Source organism: Herpailurus yagouaroundi, unplaced genomic scaffold, assembly GCF_014898765.1.
Source record: "Herpailurus yagouaroundi ecotype Mexico unplaced genomic scaffold, PumYag 142, whole genome shotgun sequence".
NCBI lineage: Eukaryota > Metazoa > Chordata > Mammalia > Carnivora > Felidae > Herpailurus > Herpailurus yagouaroundi.
This window is the reverse complement of record NW_024412397.1, coordinates 53,838,937-53,864,713: the sequence shown is the minus strand read 5'-3', so window position 1 is coordinate 53,864,713 and position 25,777 is coordinate 53,838,937. Positions and strand designations below refer to the sequence as shown.

Sequence of the window (25,777 nt, the reverse complement as noted above, 5' to 3'; positions counted from 1 at the left end):
AGATAGATGAACTAACCAAAAACAAAATTATTGAAACGAAAGGCAGTAGGAACCTGAAAGCAAACCACACCCCTGAACTCACAGTAGGATGCAAGGAATACTAGAAAGGGGCTAACATCGACAAGCCTGGAGATGATACAGAGACTATCATAAAGGATGGAAAAAAATCGAACATAACATAGAGATTGCGATGAAATAAAATGCATTAAGGTACACTGAACAAGCACTAGAATTAAATGTAGAATGTTGTAGATATTTGACTTTAACGTTGTTTTTTCCTCCCCTAAACTTTTGCACACAACCATAACAACAGCTATTATTCATGAAAATCAGCTTTGTGGTAAAATCAAGACTGGAAGTCAGATGGCCAAACTCTCAAGCAGAGAACTATAAAGAACACCTTATTTTCCACACTGAAAAATGTATTCTACCTCAAGACACCAGGAGGAAAAAACAAGTTGTTGAATCACTTACAAATGAAATGCCTTTCTGAGCAAAGGAAGTAAAAGCAAAGGGCAGGAGAAGAGGGAAGAACAGCACATGAGGAAATGCTTCTTCTACATATTCCTGGTGACTGTGGAAATTGCTACAACTTTTTGGAAGGATAACTTGGCAGTAAGTATCAAAATCTCAGAATCCCTTCGCCCCAACAATTACACTTCTAGAAGTTTATTCAAGTAAATAATCAGAGATGAATCCAAAATAGTAACAGGAAAAAAATGTTTATTCAAATACTATCTATAAAAAACTACCAACAACCTAAGTGACCAACAGTAGGGGACTGTGTTCAAATAATCACACTCTCAAAGCCATTAAATGATATTGCAAACTATTTAATGAATAGTTGTTCATTATAGATTAAGTGTAAAAATTAGTTCTAAAATTGTATGTTCTTTACAATGATAGTGGATTAAGGATAAGCATTTCCTTTCATTGCCTTCTGAAATCCCACTAAAGTGGCAAAACAAAACAAAAAACAGAACCATGTCACATATAAAAATTAGGAATCAGAATGGTTTTGGGCATTTTAACAGCTGCATTGGAAGCTAGAAGAAAACGGAGTGATGCTTTCAAAATTCTAAAGGAAAATTATTTCCAATCTAGAACTCTAAAGTAGAATAAAAATATTTTCAGACTATAAAATATTAGGAAGTGTACATCCCATACAATCTTCTCATAAAACTACTGGAGAATGTGCTCTACCAAAACAAGGGAGTACATTGAGAACAATCAAAGAGTATAGGAAACAGGGAATCGGTGGGAGGGAAACAAGTAAGATTGCAGACTGGCAGCTGTGAACAAGGAAAAGAGGATGACCAGTCCTGGTGGGGATTGCTCCAAGAAGGTGAAACTGATGTGTCTGAACATAATGAGAGGACATCTAAATAATCACCCTGAGGACAGTTCGGGTTAAAATAGGGACAAAGACATAAAAAAAAAACAAAAACAAAAAAAAACAAAAAAAACAAAACAAAAAAAAAAACAAACAAGCAAAGGAAAATATAAAACAATCACTAACTCTAAAAAAACCAAAAAGCTATAAAGGAAAGCCAACAGATTCATAGCATACTACATAGCTCAGCTGTACACATTATCTACCTAGTTACCACAATGTAAATAAGAAGTATTAAGTAAATTAAAAATCTGGTATAAACGGTATGGAAAGGATGAGGAAAGCAGATGAAAAGGAGTCATAATTTCACCTTCCATCATGAGAAGTCAATAGATATGGAGGTTGGGGAGCCTGGATGGCTCAGTAGGTTAAACATCGGACTCTTGATTTTGGCTGAGGTCATGATCTCATAGTTCATGAGTTCAAGCCCTGCCGCAGGCTCTGTGCTAGCCTGCTTGGGATTCTCTCCCTCTCTCTGCCTCTCCCCCACTCATACACACATGGTACACACACACACGCGCGCTCTCTCTCTCTCAAGATAAAATAAAATAAATAAACTTGAAAAATAGATATGGAGGTAAATTCCAAAAGACCATCTAAAGAGTTTAAAGTAATTACCCCTGGGAAGGGAAAGTGGGGGAGAAAGGGAGGTCACTGCTTTCCTAATAGTCCTTTTAAAGCTATTCAACTCTTACGGGTTTAAACTTGTATAAAATAAAACTAAAACAAAAGTAACCTATTATGATCCAACAGATCCCCTTCATGTGAGCCCATCATAGTACCTATCAGGACATATTGCGATTACATGTGTGATGTTTGCCTTTCATGAGTTCAGGGACTGTCTGCCTTGTTTTTCACTTTTCCCAAGTGTCTAGTATAGAGCCTGCCAGATAAAGAAGCTCAATAAACATGTGTGGGATGAATAAGTGAATTTTCCTTAACGACATGTACAAGCAGATATAGGAAGGAGAGTAATGTGTGATAACAAAATGTTAGCAGTGAGATTATGTGTAACTAGATATTCCCCTAGAGTTTATAAAGATTCTATAATTGATATATATTACTTTTGTCATAGAAATTATTTTAAAATCTATTTTACAAACAATATGGGGAAACACTACAAGTTTCAAAATTGACAATACTTCATGAGAAAACAATCATTTCAAGACGACTTAAACATCGAATTGGTAAGAAAATCTAGGTTACATTTATTCTCACTCAACTTAAAAAAGAGGAAAGATAAAGTGACATAGAATAAAAGGACAGAAAATTTTTAGCCATAAAAGTCATTCTCTTGATGTTATAATTAAAAGCAAAGGTGAAAATTATCATTGCTTTCTTAGTTATTCACTGAATTTGTGCTACTTCCAAAAAAATTCACAAACAAATTTAAGAAAAACTTCACTGGATACATCGAACTTGGGGCTTACCTTTGCAAATCTCTCACCCCAAACAGAATGAGGATGATTCTGATACACCTATTTTTTTTTTAATGTTTATTTATTTTTGAGAGAGAGACAGAGACAGAGACAGAGACAGAATGTGAGCACAGGAGGGGCAGAGAGAGAGGGAGACACAGAATCTGAAGCAGGCTCCAGACTCTATGCTGTCAGCACAGAGCCAGACGCGGGGCTCGAAGCCATGAACCACGGGATCGTGACCTGAGCTGAAGTTGACACTCAACCGACTGAACCACCCAAGTGCCCCTGATTCACCTATTTTTAAAACAATTAGTTTCTTCAAATTCAGATCTATGGGAACTTGTAGACAAAAAGTAAAAACAAAGCATCGCTACATATGAATCTCTTCGCATCTGTGCCCACACTACCCCAGTCTGAAACCATCAGCCTCCCCTACACTGATTGCCAAATCCTTTGCTTTCACAAACCAGCCCTAACAAAGCAATTTACTTGCCACACAAAACAAAACAAATCAAAACAAAACTGTATTCTGATTGCTACTGCTTCTGCAAATAAATTTGTATGCCACATGCGTCTACTGTAGGCATACATGCGTGTTACTGGAAGACCCTGGAGAGCTCCACATTCTAAATCATAAATCCTACGGTCTGCAGAAGCACTGGAAAGATCAGCGGTGGCCATGCACAGGGAAGCACAAAGAAGTTACCTGTGGCTTTCTTCACGCTGTTTCGAGGCCGAGCGGGCGTGGGGCGGGGAGTCTTCACAGGGTCCCTGGGACCTTCCTGGCAGTCTCCCCCTCTAAAGCCAGGGCAGCACCTCCATTCCAACTGAGTCACCGTCTTGTACTTGGTGACGTATCTGGGTCTGAAGTTCACACGATACCTGCCGAGGAAAAGGGTGGCATCTCTCTTTACTGGCTATCGCCAGCGCCCCGGGCCCCCCTGACTTGTACCCGAATGAAGAGGATCCAGGTCACTCAGGGCTCTGCCTGCCCTCTCCACACTGACCCAGAAGGGACCACTGGTCTTTTCAGTCCAGCCCTGATGCCTGGGGCTCAGCCAAAATCAGACTGGCCTCCTTCATCCATCTTCAACCCACCTCCACTCAGCTGCTCTCCCACTAAAGGCCAGAAAGACAGACAACCTAGAAAAGCCTGGCCCCGCAATTCCTAAAACTGAGCTTTTGTTTCGCACACAAATTTTCGTCCCACAATTCACTGCTTTGTGGAGATTTTTTTTCTGGGGTAACTCAGTGTCATTTGTTTTGTATTTTATTTATTTATTTTTAAATGTTTGTTTATTTTTGAAAGAGAGTGAGAGCACGAGTTGAGGAGCAGAGAGAGAGGGAGACACAGAATCGGAAGCAGGCTCCAGGCTCTGAGCTGTCAGCACAGAGCCCGATGCAGGGCTCGGACCCACGAACCATGAGATCATGACCTGAGCCGAATTCGGACGCTCAACCGACTGAGCCACCCAGGCACCCCCCTTTTTTTTTTTTTGTATTTTAAAGAAACCTCCCTGACACCTTCGTCTCCATAGCATTTGTGCTTTCATCTTGGCACCTTCTTTCCTGCAAAGGCAGCAGGCCATGAGCCTTCAGAGAGGGCACCTCATGCTAGCTGTGTCCAGACCTTTTTAAAAAGATGCCCTGGGGGCACCTGGGTGGCTCAGCTGGTTAAGCATCCGACTTCAGCTCAGGTCACGATCTCACCATTGGTGAGTTCGAGCCCCACATTGGGCTCTGTGCTGTTAGGGCAGAGCCCGCTTCAGATCCTCTGTCTCCCTCTTTCTCGGCCCCTCACTTGCTTGCGCTGTCTCTCTCTCAAAAATAAAATGAACATTTAAAAAACGATTATAGAAATAAATACATAAATAAAAATAAAAAATAAAAAGATTCCCTGATTTGTAGAGCTAATGGTAGAAATAAGGATCCCTTTTTAAGTGCACGTTCCCCCATGCACGTGCATATCACACCGAGATTCTTGTGATAGCTGTAAAGTCCTCCAGACCCAGCACTGGGCCTGGGCCAGAGAGTGGCAACCCAGCAGCCCCCCGTACACTCAGAGGATGGATGCAGGGGTCTAACACCCCCAGGTGCCCCTGCTCACAGCACAGATGCGGGCCACTCCTTAACTTATCCCAGCATCTTCTTCCAGCTTGGAAGCATGGCTCTCTAGAACGTCCTCACTGTCTCTTCACTGTGAACACCAGCACTAGCAGCTGCCCTCCTCCTTGGGGGCCAATTCCCTGAAAGGAATCAGCTCTCTGTCACTTCCTAGGACTGTGTGCTGCTCAGAGGGGCATTGGGGGGCCCATGGGGACTGGTGCCGGTCAGGTGACTCCACCTCAGCACCAGCCTTGATGAGGGTGTAGTTCAAAGTCACACTCCCAAGAAAATTGCAAATTAGTAAATGTAATGGGCTTTTGGCATCCTTCCTGAGGGTCGAAACCATGACAACTAAAACTTTAGGTGTAAGGAACTCCCCCATCGCCAGGACCCAAGGTGATCCTCTGGAATTCCCAGAAGGCCCTGGGGACAGCACTGACCCAAATGTTAGTGTCCCAACACCTGTCTCTGTCCCTGGTTCACCGGCCCTTCTAGGGCAGTGGTTCGAAACCTTAGCTGAGTATCAGAATCACTAGGGAAGAGTGAAAAACTGCAGATGCCTGGCTCTCGCCCTCAGAGATTCTATTTACTTGGCTTGCAGTGGGGCCTGGGGACACAAGTTTTGAGAAGCCCCAGAGGGAGACTTTTTCAAAACAGAAGACAAAGCCGAATGAATGAAACAGAAAAGGGGGGGGGCATGGGGCAAGACCTCGCTTCTAGGTTATTTATTCCCTCTTATTGCCACCACACACCCCATTAAGGCCTAACTATTTGTAGAGTTTCCCCTTTTCACAAATGGGAAAACAGAGGCTCACAGAGGTTAAGTGACCTGTCCAAGTTCCAACCGTCAGGAAGGGCCAGGGCTGGGATTTAAACCCAAGTGTTTGCCCCTGTACCCCAGACGGTCCTCCCAGCACACAGAAGCAGAGACTCGGGTGGAGAGAACTCCACCCACCCAGAGATGTTCCAGAAGGCCATGTAAGCAGGGTCAAAGGACAGCTGCCATCCCCATTCAGCAAACACTTGTCTGAACATCTGACACGGTCCACATTAGCCCCCAGCCCCCTAGCACCCAACCTACCAAAAGAAGTCCCTGTGTGGTCCTAAAAACTATTAAAAAAAAAATCAAGAGTGCTTGCCTCAGCAGCACATATACTAAAAAAAAGAAGAAGAAGAAGAAGAAAGAAAGAAAAAATTCCACTTCATTGTTTTGCATGTTCAAGTATAACATAATGCTGCAAAAATGTGTAATCTCAGAAAAACTTGGTTCCTCTGAGCATTTAAGACTGAATGGGAAAATGTGTTTGCTCTCGGGTTTTGTACACGTGCCAGCAGATGACAGCCCATAGCAAACCCTTTTGGACGCGGCTGCGAGGGACCAGGAGAGCAAACCCTGAGCCTGCGACCCACACCCCCCACCCAGAGGCCTCAGCCCCAACCACAGAGCTGAGTATAAGAAAGTGCTTGCCTTTCCAACACACCTCATTATTTTCTTTAAAGGCAGTTATTATTTTGGAGCCAGCTCATAACTTAGGAAAGTTCCCTGGAGTTCCTGCCTTCCTCTCCAGCCCCACGCACATTCCCCACTCCCACCCTCTGCCTAATCGGCTTGCTGTAGGGTTTCCGGTTTGCGGCAATGGAGTTCAGGTTGACAGCATTTCTAACAGAGTTTTAAGTCCAGCGTGTGGAAGAGGCCTTCCTGGCTAGTGATGACAGCTGGAAGTGATCAGGCGGCCACCTCCAGCCGTGGGAAAGCTCACGTTCCGACTGCTCCGTGCACAGGGACATAGATCCCAGAGGCGGCCATGGGTCCTCAATCTGGGGGATGTGAGGGAAAGAGGTAGGGTTGTGCAACCCCTCAGCCCCACTGGGATTTTCCCTGCAGAAACGGGTTCCTGCCTCCATCAGAGCCAGCCAGTAGGTCCTCCAGAGGATGGGAGGAACACAGCATGATGCCCAGATCCTCCTTCTGTCCCTCAGTGCTCTGCAGGACAATATCCCCGATAGGGAGCTTTAAAAAAAAAAAGCTCACGTCTTTACACTCAAAATTCTAATTTAACTGGCCTGGGGGCAGGGGTGTCCAGGCACGTGTACCTTTCAAAAACTCCCCAAGTAACTGTCAAGTTGAGAAGTGCAGCCCATAAGTCAGGGCACCCATAGGCCCTCCCTCCTCACGGGAGTTTGGAGCCTCTGAGGCAACCAGGCAGGGGAAGTGAATCGACCGAAAGCAGCCCAAGTGTTAACTCCAAGGGTCCATGGGCTATAAGCACACAGAAGGTGCCCCAGGGACACTTAGTGAATCAGCTGACTGCACCCAGCTGAGGGACTGATAGCCAAAGGGACAGAGTCAAGGCGGTGCTGGGCTAAAGCTGGAAGGCTGACTCAGGCTACAGCCTTGGCCCCCATCCCAGTCTTGGGCAGGGACTGTAACAAAATCCTGTCTCCCAGGGGAGCCCTGGCCACAGCTGCCTCAGGTGCTCTTGGGGGCTCCCGGTGGGGAGGGGGGTTGGCAGCCCGAGCCTGCCCCCACACTAGCCAGCACTCCGCAACTCAGCCTCTCCTCAACTCTCCTCCCCCACCATCTACCTCTGAAACCCTTTTGGGGTGGGGGTGGGGAACAAGGGTTCACCATTTTTAGGAGTTCATCCACTGTGTCTAATGTGTAATATTAGATCAACCCAGAAGATTCTCCTGAGAAGGAAGGTGGCAAGAAAAGGACTGGAAAAGTTGAATCAGGGTTCAGGGACCATATGACTGGAATGTACACATTAAAACAAAATATGACAAAATGATTGTGCCTCCATTGGACATCTATCACCCCCCGATAAAGACTCCTTCCTACTGACAGATAACGTATTCTTTCATAATACGCTTTGGTTCACACTTGTTCAGTGTTTGTCTTTTCACAGACCATAAGCCCTACGAGGGCAAGAATTCCTGTTGGTTTTGTTCTCTACAACATCCCCATTTTTAAAGACAGCAATCTGTCCTATTGTAGGTGCTCAATAAAGAATGAAGTATTAATCATTAATCAAACAATAATGAATGATACTAAGTCTACTTTTGGCATGGTTTTGGGGAATCCAATGTCCATATTAAAAGCCCCAGAGTTGTCCTCAGGTCTAACCCCAACCGATGTGAATTCCTAAGTCTTCCCAGAACGAAATCAAGCTCCAGAGTCCTCGGGTCATAATGAGTTAGGCAAGAATCACACACCAGAAGGTGACCTTCAGTGGTGTTGTCCAGTTATATAGCCATTAATCAGGTGTGGCTATTTTAATCTAAAGTGATTAAAAGTAAACAAAATTGAACATTCATTTCCTCAGTCACGTTGGCCACATTTGAGGTGCTCAGTAGCCACATGCAGTATTAGCATGAACATCTCAATCATTACAGGGAGGTCTCCGGGACAGAGCTGGCCTAGACCCTCATGAGACTATCAAGGGAATGGCAATGGGCACACATCTGTTCATCTCTTCATTCCTGTCTCACACCCACCCATCTTCTCTCTCCTCCCACATTCCTTCCGGGTTGCCAGAAGGCTTTTCAGAAATAGCCACACATCACTGGCAGAGGATCATGTAGACAGCTGTTCTACAAGGTAAGGCTCATTTCCCTGCATTTAGTATTCGCCTGTAACTTCTTATTTGATTCATGCCACTAACAGTGCACAAATCTACAGCCCAGTGCCCCACTGACTGGGATTCCTCCCAAGAACAGACTTTCTAGTAAATTCCTCTCTTTCTTCCAGGCACTGGCTTGTCCCCAAAGCCCCAGAGCCAACTCTTGCTTCATCCCACGAGTGGTCCTGTACAGTATTGACTGGAATGGACTCTCAGGATGGAGAAGGAAGCTAGAAAGAAGAGGTGCCTCCTTCTCTTTTGTAGGGAGCATCCTAGGCCTGAAGGGATAACCACTGATCTGGGACAAAGTCAGCATGTACATACAAGCAAGAAGTCATTTCATGGAGTTTTCAGGATGCACATCCAAGGCAGACTCGGTTATCTGGCATTCAGGTACTACACCAAGTTTTCCACATCCAGACAGGTAACTGACTTTTGTTTTTAACTGTGGTAAATATGTATAACATGTGGGTAAAATACCCATAACATAAAATAAACAAGTGGGACTACATTGAACTGAAAAGCTTCTGCACAGCAAAGGGAACCATCATAATAAACATGCAACCTATTGAATGGGAGAAAATATTTGCAAATCCTGTATCTGATAAGGGGCTAATATCCAAATACATAAAGAACTCATACAACTTAAAGCAAAATGTGTGTGAGTGTATGTGTGTGTGTGTATATATATATATATATATGTATATATATGTATATGTATATATATGCATATATATATGCTTAAAAAGTAGGCATATAAGTAGGCATAAAAAGTAGTATACGTGTGTGTGTGTGTATATATATATATATATATATATATATATATATGTGTGTGTGTGTGTGTTTAAAAAGTAGGCAGAGGATCTGAATAGACATTTTTCCAAAGAAGACATCCAGATGGCCAACAGGTTCATGAAAAGGTGCTCAACATCACTACTCATCGGGGAAATGCACATCAAAACCATAATGAGATATCACCTCACGCCTGTCAGTGTGGCTGGTGTCAAGAAAGACAAGAAATAGCAAGTGTTGGTGAGGATGTGGAGAAAAGGGAACCCTGGTGCACTGTTGGTGGCAATGTAAACAGGAGCAGCCACTATGGAAAACAGTATGGAGATTCCTCAAAAAATTAAAAACAAAACCACCATATGATCCAGCAACCTTACTTCTGGACACTGATCTGAAGAAACACTAACTTGAAAAGATAACTGCACCCCCATGTGCACTGCAGCATTACTCGCAATAGCCAAGATTAGGATGCAACTTACATATCCATGGATAGACATTTGAATGAATGGATGGATGGATGGATGGATGGATGAATAAAGATGTGGTACACACACAGACATATATACACACAGGAATATTACTTAGCCATAAAAAAGAATGAAATCCAGCCACCTGTGACAACATAGATAGAACCTGAGGGTATTATGCTAAATGAAATAAGTCAATGGCACCTGGGTGGTTCAGTTGGTTAAGTGCCCGAATCGGTTTAGGCTCAGGTCATGATGTCAGGGTTCTAGGAGTCCAAACCCCGCATCAGGCTTTGTGCTGGCAGTGCAGAGCCTACTTGGGATTCTCTCTCCTTCTCTTTCTGCCCCTCCCCCACTCACACTGTATCTGTCTCTCTCAAGATAAATAAACTTAAAAAGAAATTTAAAGGGCACCTGCATGGCTCAGTCAGTTAAGCATTGGACTTCGGCTCAGGTCATGATCACATGGCTCGTGGGTTTGAGCCCCAAGTCAGGCTCTCTACTGACAGCTCAGAGCCTGGAACCTGCTTTGGATTCAGGGTCTCCGTCTCTCTCTGCCACTCCCTCTCACTCTCTCTCTCAAAAATAAACATTAACAAAATTAAAAATGATAAAAATAAAAAAATAAGTAAGTCAGACAAACACAAATACGATATGGTATCACTTATATGTGGAAACAAAAAAACAAAAAAACACAAAGTAACTAAAAAACCAAGCTTACAGTTACAGAGAACAGACTGGTGTTTGCCAAGGGTAGGAGATGGGGGTGGGAGAAATGGGTGCACTGTTTTTTTAATTTAAATTAATTGAATAATTTATAATAAAAAAAAGAATGGGAGAAATGTACCAACCCTAGGTCTAAAGGGGCCAGGAGAGGACAAGGCTGTAACCAGAGCATTAGGAGAAGGCTGCTGGACAGGAGCTGTGGCCTTTCGTAGAGGAAACAGTCACTGCCGACTTTCACTTGGAGGGAGAGGGCAGGTGGCTTGCAGTGGCCAGACCAGCGGGAAGCCAGATGGTGAGGGAACCCAGTGACCAGTACTAGTGAGATAATTCTGGAAACAGCAACCAACTGTAAGTATCCCTAGACTAAAAGCAAAAGCCCTTCTCATTAGTCCCCTGAGTGACAGACAAGGAACTTCCCACCTCTGGGCCACAGTTTCATCAATACAATGAAAGGATTAAATTACAACCCATCCAGGTCAGACTCCTCGAACAAAATCAGGAGGGAGAAGGAGAGAAAATGGATCTGGGGACAAACAGAAAGTGGCCAGCACATGCTGCTAGACAGACACAAGGAAACCACAATATCTAAGAAGGAAAGGGAAAAGAGTATGTCAAGAAGGCAGACAAGGTCATATTTCCAGCGCTGCCGAGAGGGTCGAGTAACAGAAGGACTGAGAGATACTGTTCTTAAGACAAGGAGATTCTCGGTGAACTGAGCCAGCGCTGCTCAGATCAGTGTTGAGAGAGGACGCTGGGTCAGAATAAAGAATGAAATAAGCAAGAGGAGGTACAGACCAAAAAACCTCTTCCATCAAGTTTGCTTGTGATGGGAAATGAGAAATAGGGTGGTAACCAGGAGGTAAGGGGGGCTGAAGAAGAATATTTTCCCCCTAAGTTCAGGAAAATCCTAACCAGGGAAGAGTGCTGAAAGACAGGATGAAGTAGAGAGGGCAGTGAGAGAGCCATGGAGAAGCATTCCTGGTCCTCATCCAGGAAAGACTGCTCTGGTGAATGAGCCCTGTCTGCGTGGACACGGGGCAGGGGTGAGTGGAGTAGCGTGCAAGGGTATAACTGAGTCAAACCCAGTCCCTAAAAAACATTACCATCTTAACTATTTTGAAGAGCCCAGTTCAGTGGCATTAAGTCCATTTACATTGTTCACAACCGTCACCCCCATCCATCCCCAGAATTCCTTTCGTTTTCCTAAACTGAAGCTCTGTACCCATTAAACACCAGCTTCCCATTTCCCTCTCCCCAACCTTGGCCCCTGCAACCACCATCTCACTTTCTGTCTCTGTGAATTGGACCTCCCCAGGGACTTCATATTAAGTGGAATCATACAGCATCTGTCCTTTTATGACTGACTTATATCACTTAGCATAATGTCCTTGTAGGAGAAAAAAAAACTTTCCCTCTACCCTCTTAGGTTTGTTCTGGGTCTTGTGAATTAAACTGACAAAAGACAGATTCACAGGAGAAAAGACATCCAAACTGTATGGATGTTAATGTTTTTTACATGCATGGAGGTTTCACACAAAAGAAGTGAAAACAAGCAGTGGGACTCAGGGGACTATATACCATTTTAACACAGGGTGATATATTGTGAAGTGACTAGACCAAGGAAAAGGGGTTTGGGCTTCTAGGGGCAATAAATTGTGGGACTATAGCTAGGAAATCTAGAGGGGAAACTCATGGAAGATAAGGGCTATGTCAGTAAGGCTTGCATATGCAGACTTATCTTGGTGCCAACTGTGTATCTACAGTGACAAAGGTCATTCTCTTCAGCCTGGTACAGGAGAGGCAGGAAACTTAGAACCCTGATTTTAGACAGAAAGAGGGAAGACAGAGGGCTCTCTTGTCTCTGCTTTTTCTCAACCGTCTTCAGCTCAAAATAATCAATATGTCAAAGTGGCATGTTTGGGGTGGCCTGCTCTGAACTCCTTCACCCTCAAGGTTCATTCACATTGTAGCACGTGTCAAAATTTCCTCTCTTTTCCATAGTAATTCACTTTCACAAAGTTTGGTCTCATGTTCTGATTTAGAGATTGACAAGACAGCAAACTAATTTTTCTAAAAACTACTTGTGACAAATGGGTTTTTTTTCTGGCTTTTGTTATTATTGCTTTTTTTTTTTAAATCAATCAACGAATAAATAGACTTGTTTTTAATGGAAGTAACAACAGAAAATAGAGTCAGGCAATAATGGCTATAAAGTTTGAAACTGGAAGTGATTCCAGAATGATAGGGAAGGAAAAGTGGTTCTGCACCAGCAGGAGAGACACTTGCCATTTGATTTCAATCCACTCTGTTTTACAATCAAACCTTGGCCACTTGAAACCATGTACATCTACAATGACAATCTCTGCAATCCGAGGAGATGACTCTACCCGTCCCAGGTCCCTCCCAATGCTAATTTCCCACAGGATGAAGAAGTCTCCCACACAGGACAAAGTGAAGGAACCAAAGGGCCTTCTTCCAGGTTAAAGCACATCACACACACAAACCACAATTTTCATCTTATCTGTTTCTGCTCCATGACACATTTTTAATTAGATCTCTGCATGGAGAAATTAATGGAAGGAAAGAAATAGAGTATCTTCCTTGACTTTGTTGGCAAATTCATCTAGGTGTTAAAAGCCAGAATGCTCGGGCAAATATATTTCTGAAATACAAAATGCACCCAATAAAACTAAAACCTTGATGAGCCCTGATTGAAATCAGATTACAAGATAGGTTTGTACACTTAAAAAATTAATAACAGATCCTAGACCAAAGCAATGTGTTCAAAATGAAAATGTACACACAAGAGACTGTCTGCTTCCCAGTACAAAGGATATATTTGCTGGGGACACCAGGATCGTAAGTTGCTTATTTTTGTTTCCTCTTGAATTAATTTCCTCGCGTACTTAGAGTGGCAAGTTAGATTTCAAAACCTGCAATCTTCTTTACCCCTCAGTAGTTTGCTCGGATCACACAGACTTGTCAAAAGTAATACCCCTGTCCCGACACACCCACCCAGTTCTTTACAATTATCACCCACTTCATCCTGGGGAAGTCTCTGCAGTGGTGAAGGAGGGGGATTCTGGAACACCACAGCAGCTCAGGGGAGGCTCGGCCACCAGTAGCCAGTGAAGCTGCTATTCTTACATTCCTTCCACGAAGGCTTGCATTGCTGAAAATGACAATGTTCCAAAAGTACAGGGCGTGGCCGGCACCGTGAAATACAGCTTATGCATGCGTTCCTACGAATTCACATTCTTAGTTTTAACTTCCTGACTTTGGGAAATCCATTACAAAAGTCAAGCCACCGTGGGAAGGCTCACTGTCCCAGCTTTCTGGAGGGTTCTGTAATCGTAATCCGCCATTAACGAAAGCCCACATTCCCCCACAGGATTCTTTCCAGGACGGTCATCATCGCTGCTGCAGGCTGCTTCCCCAGATAAATTCTATAGTGTTCCTTCTCAAGCTTACATCATGTTTCCTTGTTCCTGGAGCCAGAACGCAGGACACTCCTCCTGCTCTTGCTCTGGTTTCCCACAGCGTGAGCCATGAGAACATCTGCCGGCCTCAGCCCGTCGCAGGATGCTCACCACAGATACAACTTCCCATGGTTTGGGGATCCAAACCTTTCCTTTCAGAACTACCAAATAACTAGTTTGATTATTTCCTCTTTTTTTTTTTTTAAGGGCAAAAATCATTTCCGCAAATTCTGCTACAAAACTCAAAGTCATTTCAAAATCCTCTTTCCTGTGTTTCCTTGGACTTGGTTTGCAACATCCAACCTTCCCCTTTAGGGATCTTGGTCCTTTGGATGAAGACTATGGATGCTGGCAAGCTTTAGACCACACCTGTGACTTGGTGAGGTCCTTTAGACGCCTAGAAAATCCCAAGACAGTAGGAATGTCTCAGCAGATACAAAAACACCACCTTCTTCCTTTGGGCGAATTCATTCTCAGTAAAAGCAATAATCTGGGAATTGAAAATACAGGAACACTTGTATTTCTTTTCTAATTTATGACATTGGGGAGAAAAAGTACCAAAATAGTCTAGTTTCATATTTCTCACATTGTCCAGGATAACCCAATATTACTTTAGGGTTTTAAAAAAATGTTTTTAATGTGTATTTATTTTTGAGAGAGTGAGACAGAGTGCGAGTGGGGGAGGGGCAGAGAGAGAGGGAGACACAGAATCTGAAGCAGCCTCCAGGCTCTGAGCTGTCAGCACAGAGCCTGATGCGGGGCTGGAACTCATGAACCGCAAGATCATGATCTGAGTCAAAGTCAGACGCTTAACCGATTGAGCCACCCAGGCACCCCAGTTTAGGGTTTTTTTAATCAACACTTAACACAGGGAAGTGGAGACATTTTCATCCACCTGCACTCTGCTTAGAAAGAGCATGGTTCTCCTTTTGAAGGGGCTGTGACAGCCCAGGTCTGAAGGTGTGGACAACTAGGGGGTGAGCAAAAAGAAGAATTTGGCTTATTTGCTTTCAAATGGGTAGGGGTGACAGAGCAGGAGGCCACTGGAGGAGGCAGAAGTGACGAGGAACTATTCTCCAAGGTGACTTAGGGTGGCCAGTGGATTTTCAAGGTTGGCATCACTATGGCATCCTCTAACAATTTGTATTGCCACAGTGTCCAGCAAAGTCCTCACTGCTCATGCAGGCTTGTTGGATTGGATTTTTCTCTGGGGACTGGAGGGTGTACGTTGGCCAACTCCATGGGGTTCTGAGACAGCCACACAGAACCCACATACACAGTGGGCTATGGGAGAGTTGACCTTGGACACTATCCCAGTCTACAGGAAAGCTTCTGGGCATCCACAATTCTTGCAAATCAAGAAGGGAGTGAGACAAATATATAGACTTTGAGGTGAAAGGGGGCCTGAATAACACTAGTTTTTCTTAAGTTTGCTTATTTTGAGAGAGAGAGCGAGCGAGCACGAGCGGAGGAGGGGCAGAGAGAGAATCCGAAGCAGGCTCCACACTGTCAGCATGCGGCCTGATGCAGGGCTTGAATTCACTAACTGTGAGATCATGACCTGAGCTGAAATCAAGAGTTGGACGCTTAGCTGACTAAGCCACCCAGGCTCTCCTGACCTCTATTACCTAGTTTTAAAGATAGGTGGCTAGCTTCCATTTCCTTGAAATCATGTTGTTGTTTTTAAGAAAAATGACATAGATTGCATTACTGTGCTGTTTTGTTTTGTTTTTTTTTTTTTTAGGTAAAACAATTAAATATTTGGTTTAAATAGTGGTTCTCATCCTGCTAATAAGCAGGTTCCTAAGCTGGCCCATAACCAAAAGCCCTCACTGAAACTGGCTTCAATTTTTACAAACAAAATGTATAAGCAAGCAGGATATTTTCAAAGCCACAGAATTAATCTTTAAAATACTTCCCTATGTTTTTAGAATTTAACTTTCTCAAGATGAAGTTCTGCCTTTTGTCATTTTAACTTCCCAGTAACACCAAACCATTCTTTATAGTTGTGTTAAAAAAAAAAAAAAAGAGAGAGATAAGAGAACCAAAACAGAATCACTTGCGCTAAGCCTCATGTCAGCAAATCAAGTTGAATTTTGATTTACAATCGTGTAACATGAACTCTTACAGAAGGAAAGCTGCCTCTCCTATCAGAGAGATAGTCAACATACACTCACATCTTGGCAAAAAACTTTTAAAGGTTATATTGAGACTGCCAGTTCAGGAAATTACATTGTATCATTACCCTGATTGATTTAACTAGAATCCATCACATTTCAAATCCTCATTTTAGCTATAAGCCACTATATTTTCATTCAGTATTTACAATTATTTTCAAGATTATATGTGTGTCACAATTCCTTTTTTAAATTTTTTTTAACGTTTATTTATTATTGAGGGACAGAGACAGAGCATGAGCATGAGAGGGGCAGAGAGAGGAGGAGACACAGAATACAAAGCAAGCTCCAGGCTCTGAGCTGTCAGCACAGAGCCGGATACAGGGCTCGAACTCACAAACCACGAGATCGTGACTCGAGTCGTAGTTGGACGCTTAACCGACTGAGCCACCCAGGCGCCCCTCACAATTCCCATTTTAAAAACACAAGCCACAGGGGCGCCTCGGTGGCTCAGTCAGTTAAACACCCAATTCTTGATTTTGGCTCAGGTCATGATCTCACAGTTTACGGGTTCGAGCCTCATGTTGGACTCCATGATGATTCTGTGAAGTCTGCCTGGGATTCTCTCTCTCTGCCCCTTCCCAACTCATGCTCATGCATGCTGTTTCTCTGTCAAAATAAATAAATACTTATAAATGAAATGCATACACTCTGTGTGTCGTGTACATGCAGGATATATAAATTTATCATAGGGCAAAAATTTGCAAAAAGACTAAAAATATGGGTTCCTTCTTGGGGCACTTGCGTGGCTCAGGCAGTTAAGCATCCGACTTTTAGTTCAGGTCATGATTTCATGGTTCATGAGTTCAAGCCCCATGTCCAGCTCTCTGCTGTCAATGTGGAACCTGCTTTAGATCCTCTGTCCCCCACTCTGTCTCTGCCCCTCCCCCACTTGTTCGTTTTCTCTCTCTCTCTCAAATAAATTTTAAAAAACATTAAAAAATATATACGGGTTCCTTCCATAATAATGGTCTCAATGGCCCATGTGAAGAATTATATTTGGCTCCTGACCACAGGTGATGAATAATGAGGTGCTGACTATCCCAGGGACAAAGGCAATCCTGCCATAACCTTCAAATGACAGTCCTTGAACTATCTTGACTTCCTTCACAACACGTGGTCCTTTTTATCAATACCCTTGACAACAGACCACACAGATCACTCAGTGACAGCTCTTTATGTATCCTCACCCCCACACAGTGCTGTTGCACTTAAACACAGAGGAGAGGTCACCTGGCCATTAGACTGGGCCGCTGCTTCTCAACCTCTGCATTGCCTGGTCTGCTTCCCCCACCACACCCAGCACAGGTCCGACAGGGACTGTGGCCAGTCTCCTGACAATGCCCTTCCCACCACCCCTTGCCCACACCCCTCCTTCTCCCCACTCAAATCTACTTTGCACACATTGCCTGATCAGCATTTGGAAGCAAAGTTCTGATGGTGTCCCAGAACAAAAACTTTCCATGACTCCCCTTTGCCTAAATGATAAAGCCTAACCTCCTAACACTGGCTGTTACAGGTTGAATTGTCATCTCCAAAAAGATTTGTTAGAGTCCTCACCCCTACCCAGTCCCTCAGAATGTGACCTTGTTTAAAGATAGGGTCTTTACACAGGCAATCAAGTTAAAATGAGGCCATTGGGATGGGCCTCACTAATCCAATGAGTGGTGTGTGTATAAGAGGAAACTCAGACACAGAGACACATACAGAGGGAAAGGATGTGACAGACACTGGCAGGAAGGTGACCATCTACCAGCCAGGGAGAACAGCCCCGAGCAGCACCTTCCCTCAGCCCTCGGGAGGAGCCTGGCCTGTGGACGCCCCTTCATTTCCCACCTCTAGGCCCCAGCCCATGTTTTCTTGTTTTATGCTGGTGTCTTCTCAAATCTGCACATATTCAACTAGAACAATCTTTCAAAGCCCTGCTAAGATGTCATCACCTGCAAACATGTTCTCAGATTCCTCCTGGCTGGGAATAATTCCTTCCACCTCTGAACATCCTCAGCTATTTGTACTTATGTATAGCAATTCTAATTTCTACCTTTTATTTTATAATTATTTCTCTCTATGTCTCATTTCACTGACTGGATGTGAACTTCCGGAGGGCAAGAGAGAGGTTGGGTTCCTTCCTGGGTCCCAATGGGGCCTAGTCCTGGGCCACACATAGTCCTTTCACAAAAATATTTAGTTAATGAAACTGAGTAACCAAGAGTCCGCAAAGAAGTCTTCTTTACCCTATTGAGTTTTCTGCCAATTCGAAGTGGCTTAAGTTAATTATGTGGCCTAAATCCAACATTTTCCAGGGTTATAAGTGTGAAATGCGTTTTTCTTACTCCACTATAGTTTTATCTATGCTCTCATTTGTTAGATATTTACCATCTAATTTGCCTTCAGAAAAATCAGAGAAGTGACCTTGCTATCAATACAAATGATTTTCTACACCATTTTGCCACAAGGAAGTCCCCAGCTACAAAAACCATATACAAATGGTGGTATTCGCATACAAAGGAATAGTACTCAACAATACAAAGTAATCAACTATTGATACATAGTACAACACGATGTACCTCAACATAATTGTGGAGTGAACAAAGGCTAAAGGCTAACCTAAGAGTACATACTGTATGACTATTTACATAAAACTCTAGAAAATGCAAACTTATCTATGGAAAGCAGATCAGCAGTTGCCTAGGGAGTGTGTGGGGAGAAACTGGAGGGAAGGATTGCCAAGGGGCATGAGGAAACTTTTGGGAGAGATGGTTATATTCAATGTCTTGATTATGATCTTGGCTTTAAGGGTGCATACATGTATCAAAACATTTAATTACACAACTTTAAACATGTATGGTTTGTGTATGTAGATCATACCTCGATAAAGCTGTTTTGTATAATATATATTATATAATATATATTATATATGTCATATATATATTATATAATATATATTTTATATATATTATATATATATATACACACACACATATATATATACACACACACACACACACACACACACACATGCATTTTTGCATTAGGGTGCCTTAAATCTCTTCAGGACTGTGAAATCAAGTACCAGATAGTCTTGCCCTGACTATCTAATAATATAGCTCAGCTTAAAAAAAAAAAATAAATTAAATTAAATCTATATTTAAGCTAAGTTTCTACCAGTAGAAACCAAAACCACAGCATTGTCTTTTTCACAGTTTCAAAATGAGGATCTAACTAAAGTTTTTAGTGTGTTTTTTTTTTTTTTTTAACATATTGGATTACTCTTTTGCTTTAACCATTTGCTTTATCTGTTGGGGGTTTAGACCTAATATTTATTTTTGTACTTTCAAAGGTATGGATCGGTGACTAAGGAAGATAGTCAAAACAATTTTCTTTTTTTATAACAGCCTTCAAATTGTCATTTATATTAAATAACACACAAAACATCAAAGATATAAATTAGCATTCTAAAATATGACAAGGGATGACTACTCTTTGGGATTATTATTTTCTCAGTGACAATTCTGACAAGAGGTGCTTAGAGGGTGCCATGCTATTTGGTTCAGGAAACAAGCCATAGATGGTGTTTCTGCCTTCCCTCCTGCACCTCCAGTGAGCAAGGCATCTGGGTTATATCTCGCCGTTTTTGCAATAATGCAACGGAACGACTCGCAAATATCTTGTGAGTTGCCAGAAGATGATGCAGAGTGTTGGGATGGGAAAAGGGTGCCTCGTTTATCATGACCAAGCCAGAGCTCTGACCTGGTGCTGTTGTCCTGGAAAGCAGCTGAAAAGCAGGCCCCCTGACGCATAAACAAACCTGAACGCTGTCAGGACAGCTGGCCAGACTGGAGATTCTGGAATGTTCAAAATACTCAGAGAGGCTCCGCTCTGCCTCCCTGCCCAAAGCCTTCATTCCACCAGCACGTGAGAGCTTTTTGCGTTGACACGGACACTAGCCAGAGAAACACTTTAATGGTGAAAAGATCTCCCGCGATCGCTAGATTGTGAAACTCACCCCGCCCTGGGTTCTGTTGCAATCATGGCCGCAGCTATGGGGCTCTGTTTTCAAGATACATGGAAAACCTCAGCAGAAAAACAAGTGGCATTTTGACTACAGTTTAGGGGAAAAAAAAAAAAAGAATGTAGGTCCCTATCCCATGATCCTTCAACAGCATCCCTGCTGGGCAGCTGTAGAGAAACAAGTTGCAGCAAGAAGGAATCTCTAGAACCTTGTTTTATAACGGACTGTGAGCAAATTGCTGTAAAAGGCAACCAAATAAAGCCCATTCAGCAGACCCCGGACAATCACAAATATGTACGAAGATGGGGAATGTTAGGAAACAGGTGAGAAGGTCGCATAGAAAATTCCCTTTCATCGAAATGGTCAGCCTGAGAAGGCTTCACCTAAAACCACTGGTCTCTTAACCAAACGCCTAGTAAAATATACTGCCCTGAAAGGCTGACACTGCAGAAAATACTTTTTAGGCGTATTCCCTAATCTAATATTTTCTTAGTGGAAAGTAGGGGAAAAAAATTTTAAAAAAAGAACAGCCGGATTCTAACACACCCAGAAAAGTTTGCTTCTACAGCATTTCCAAACTAGGGATTTGGTGAGTTTGAACTCTCCCTACTTTTTTCCAGCACCCATCACCACTGTAAAACAGGAAGGAAAGAAGAAAACTTATGGGTGAGTTTCACTTCAATCATTTCATTATTTTCCTCCAACATATACACTGCTGTCACATTGACAACTACTATGTTCCTCTCTCGAGCCATCCAGGAAAATTGTGCTTTATAAGGACAAGTCAGGTTCACCTCCTCTTATCAAGTGGTTCTTTGCTATTTTTAACTCCAGAAGGCTGCTTCACCAAGGACAGAAGCAGTTAATTCCAAGTAGTAAAAACGTCAGTGTGTGTTTGGACCAGCAATAAATCAGCACATTTGGGTCACAGTCTGTAAGTCGTCTGAACACTGGCATAGTCTGTCAGTTTTAGGTTACAAAAATTTAATGTTTATTTATTTTTGAGAGAGAGAGAGAGAGAATGAGTAGGGGTGGGGGAGGGGGAGAGAGAGAGAGAGAGAGAGAGAGAGAGAGAGAGAGAGAAGCCCAGGCAGGCTCTGCACTGTCAAAACAGAGTCCGATGTAGGACTCAAGTTCATAAACCATGAGATCACGACCTGAACTGAAATCAAGAGTCAGATGCTTAACCGACTGAGCCACCCAGGTGCCCCTAGGTTTTAAAATACAGTATGTAAAACTCTGGGATCTGCCATGTGTAGTACCTACTGCATTATTCACACTCAGTAAACGTGAGTAACATCCTGCTGTTACCAACCCGAGGAAGAGGGCTTTTTTCTAAAGGCAAAGGGTTAGAGCAGCATGGTGGCGGGCTGAAAGGTGGCGGCGGGAGGATGGGCAGCGTTCGCCCACTGCTCATGAAACCTGGGACATCCCAACTAGCTCTCTGCTGAGCTACCACAGGCAGGCACGCATCTGCAGAAGCAGCACTCGGTGCCCACGGCAAGTGGAACGTTCACTTTAAATCGACTGTATTCATTTACGTGCATTCCCCAAAGAAACCATAACTGGCTCTGCCTTCCAAAGCAATCTCTAAGTTATTAGCTTCATGTCTAAAAGTTGATTTTCATTTCATTTCATTTGCTTAATTATCTTAGTTTACCGAATTTATTTCTCTTGATTTTATTTTATTAATGGGCTCTAATCCCAACATGGGGCTTGAACTCACCACCCAGTGATCAAGGGTCCAATGCTCCCCCGACTGAGCCAGCCAGGTGCCCCGTGAAATTATTTCATTTTTTAGCACCTCAGCCTCTAATGTGTCCAGAAGCACTGATTTCAAACTCAAAGCCTTCAAAGATGAGTCCACCTGAGAGGCAACAACACTCCAAACGATGAGAATAGGCGTGTTCATGAGACATTCCTGCTGAGTATACCCTATATGAGTATGATAGTGCAGTTTTAACAAGTTCTGTCAGCTACGGTATCCCACTAGTAACGTAGAGATGGAAAAAAAAAAACCAAAACTAAAAGCAAAAAACATACCTCAGACAGGTTGAAGGACTTGCCTGAAGTCATACAGCTCAGTGGTGGTAGAGCTCAGGCCAGAAGCCAAGTTTTTTATTTCCTCTTCCAGAACATGTTGTCCACACCAGGCAGCCCCTAGAGGGACTCCTTCAGGGGATGTTTGCTCCCACTCACCTCCCCTTTTCTGGCTATTTCAGAATTTTAGTTGATTTACCAAGTGCCAACACAGTGGAATAGATCAGTGGAGAAAGACCAACTAAGGGGACCAAAACAGGGTTTAATGAGAAGCAACTGTTTTTCTTAAGACTGTGACCTCTATTTGAATCCCATTAACTTTTCTCCAAGATTAGAAAGGTGGAAAACGTAGCCCATAACCATAAAGTTCTTTTTCCAAGACCCCAGTCTCTGCCCTAAATAATCTGGCTGAGCTTATGAAAAGAAAATAAAATAACGACTGTAGAAGGGCTCTACAAACCTAGCATCCGATTTACCAGGAAGTTTAAAAGGAAGGTCAGAAGATTCCAGGGCAGCAGTGCAGAAGCAGCGCGGAAGGATGAGAAGGAAGGTCGACCGAAGGAAGGAGGCAAGTGTACTGGGCTCATGGGGTCTGGGCATTGCGAGTGAAGGCCTCAGGCACGTGGGCTAGCTCAGCCTTCCCTCATCAATTCAAATTACCCTCAAAACCAAGGAGAAAAACTCTTTACAGCCAATTGATTGCAAGATGTTTAAAAGCTGAAGAAAAACCAATTCCCCTGAAGTTACACACCCAAGAGCATGCTTTCCAATTGAATGCAATTCTGTTCCGGGAGATAGAGAAACTATAGGACTGGCTCTAGAAGATGTAAGCCCTCATTATTTTCGCAGCCTTAAGTGTTCTTTGTGTGTGTGCGCGCGTTTTGTGTGTGTATGTGTGTGTGTTGTTTTTTTTTTTACGAGCTTTTCCTGGCTGAGATTGCCTCCTAATAGACAACTTTTCTTCCAACTGAATGACCATCTGCTTCCCTTGGAATCTGAGAATTAGAGGAGTTCTGGAACTCAGCACTTAGAACTCACACCTGCTACAAATTCACAAAATTCTTCTTCTGTGTTATCACAGCAGAACAGGCTCCCCTAGTTAGTCCCACCCAGTTCCTCCCCCAACTGATGAGATTCTTTTAAAGAGCTCGTAGGAAAAATTCCACCCAGACGCAACACACCCAAGAAGAGGGCAGGAGTGGGGTTGGGTAGATGCTGATAAACCCGTCAGTTTGTGGGCTCAGGGAGTAGGAAACCCCACCCTACGGAGCCTCAGCCCTCAGCTGGGAGCAAAGCGAATACAGGAGAATAATCCTGCCTTACATCTGGGATGCCCGGATGTCCTCACCTACAAGGCAGCTGCTCCACACAGCAGGACGCCCCCAAATGCCTCAAATACTAATAGCAGTCAGCTGGACCGACGCAAGTAGAGTGGGAGGTTCTGGACTATCTGAAACTACTGCCACAAAGCATGAATGCTGCATGAAAGGAAACCATGCCTAGCCCAAAGGGAGAAGATAGCACTGTCTGCTAGCCAGCAGTACTCCCGAACACCACCAGCCTGTGTATAGTGGGATCTAGGAAACCTCAGACCCTCATCCTTCCCTTCCCATCTCACCAGAGGTGCCAATGTCCCAGCATGCTCTGTGGCAGGCATCACACTCACACACCCTTGGGTGGGTCCAGACAGTAAGGGGCCACGGAGTATGCAGGAGGAAGAGCCTAAGGCTTGGAAATATGACTGGATATGGATCCCGAATGGGCTACTTCCTAACTACGTGACCCTCTGTAGAATGGAGATAATGCCCCCATGGAATAGATGTGATGAAGGGGCTTGCTCTCATTACAGTAATGTGCTCCGGGGTTGGGGGGGGGTGGTATTTTCACCCAAGTCAACCCTGAATACTTTATTAAAATAAGACATCACAAGGACAAGAGATAAATGCTGCTGAGGATGTGGAGAAAAGGGACCCCTTGTGCACTGTAAACGTGTACAGCCACTGTGGAAAACAGTATGGAGATTCCTCAAAAAATTAAAAGTACCATATGATCCAGCAATTTCACTTCTTGGTATATATGCAAAGGAAACAAAAACTCTATGTTAAACAGATCTCTGCTCCCCACGTCCACAGCACCATTGTCTACAATAGTCAAGACATGGAAACAACCTAAGCAGATGAATGGATAAAAAGTTGTGATATATACATACAATGGAATACTATTCTGCCATTAGAAAAAAAAAATCCAGGGCACATGGGTGGCTCAGTCTATTAAGCATCTGACTTCGGCTCAGGTCATGATCTCATTAGTGAGTTCAAGCTCCACATGGGGCTCTCTGCTGTCAGTGCAGAGCCTGCTTTGGATCCTGTCTTCCTCTCTCTGCCTCTCCCCTGCTTGCATGCGAGCGCGCGAGCACACACACACACACACACACACACACACACACACACACACACACACTCTTTCTCAAAAATAAAATAAACATAGAAAAAAGAAAATCCTACCATGCGACATGGATGGACCTTGAGAGTATGATGCTTAGTGAAGTAAGTCAGAGAGACTAATTCTGTATGATCTCACTTACATGTGGAATCTAGAAACACCACAAACTCACAGAAAAAAGAAATCAGATTTGTGGTTAATAGAGGCAAGGGTGGGGTGAGAGGGAAATGGATGAAGATGGTCAAAAGTACAAACTTCCAGTTGTAACCTAAATTCCTAGGGATGTAACATACAACATGATCGATGTAGTTAACACTGCTATATAGTATGTTTAAATCCATTAAGAGTAGATCCTAAGGGTTGCATTGCAAGGAAAAAAATTATTTCTTCCTTTTTTTCTTTTTTTTTGTATCTAGAAGATGACGGATGTGAACTTACTGTGGCAACCATTTCACAACATATGTAAGTCACCAGGCTGTACACCTTAAACTTATGCAGTGCTGCATGTCAATTACACCTCAGTAAAACTGGGAAAAATTTAAAGAAGAAACCAACTGGAGCCTAACGAAGAGTATGAAAAATGAGATAGTCCAATGCATAATAGCAAATAACCCACAATAAAGATATTTAAGTGCACAGCCATACACACAGCTCTCACTTTTAGGTGGGAATTGCCTTCCATGAAAGAAGGTATAAATGTTCTTGATAGCTGAATATAGTGCAATCCACCAAAGGTACACACTAAAACAAACAAATGCATCTTCCACTGCTAGGGGGACAAAGGCCAGTCCACAAAGGCCAGCAGCCCTGGATTTGTGGGCAGCTCAGCCATTTACCATCACATGACCTGTAGACAAGACCCTTATTGGCAAAATGGGGACCATGGCATTCATCTTGAAGGGTTGTTGCAAGAATTAAATAACCTCATACAGAATAAAAAGCCCTGATGCAGTGCTTGACACATAGAAGTGTCTTTACAGTTTCAGGGAAAATGATCACTCAAAATCCCCACATATACAAAAACCTTCACTGTTCCCACTGTCACAGAAAGATGTCCAAATCTGCAATCTGGAATCGAAGGTTCTTCATATATACAAATGGA

At 43.3% G+C, this 25,777-nt stretch overlaps 1 protein-coding gene across 1 annotated transcript in view; it reads right to left on the bottom strand.

The window, feature by feature from the left end:
• The window catches only part of EMILIN2 (elastin microfibril interfacer 2), a 52,199-nt gene that overhangs the window by 21,694 nt on the left and 4,728 nt on the right, over positions 1-25,777 (bottom strand). Inside the window, exon 3 of the mRNA XM_040479286.1 lies at positions 3,521-3,696. Within this exon, the coding sequence (XP_040335220.1) occupies positions 3,521-3,696 (176 nt within the window). The remainder of the gene's footprint in view (positions 1-3,520; positions 3,697-25,777) is intronic.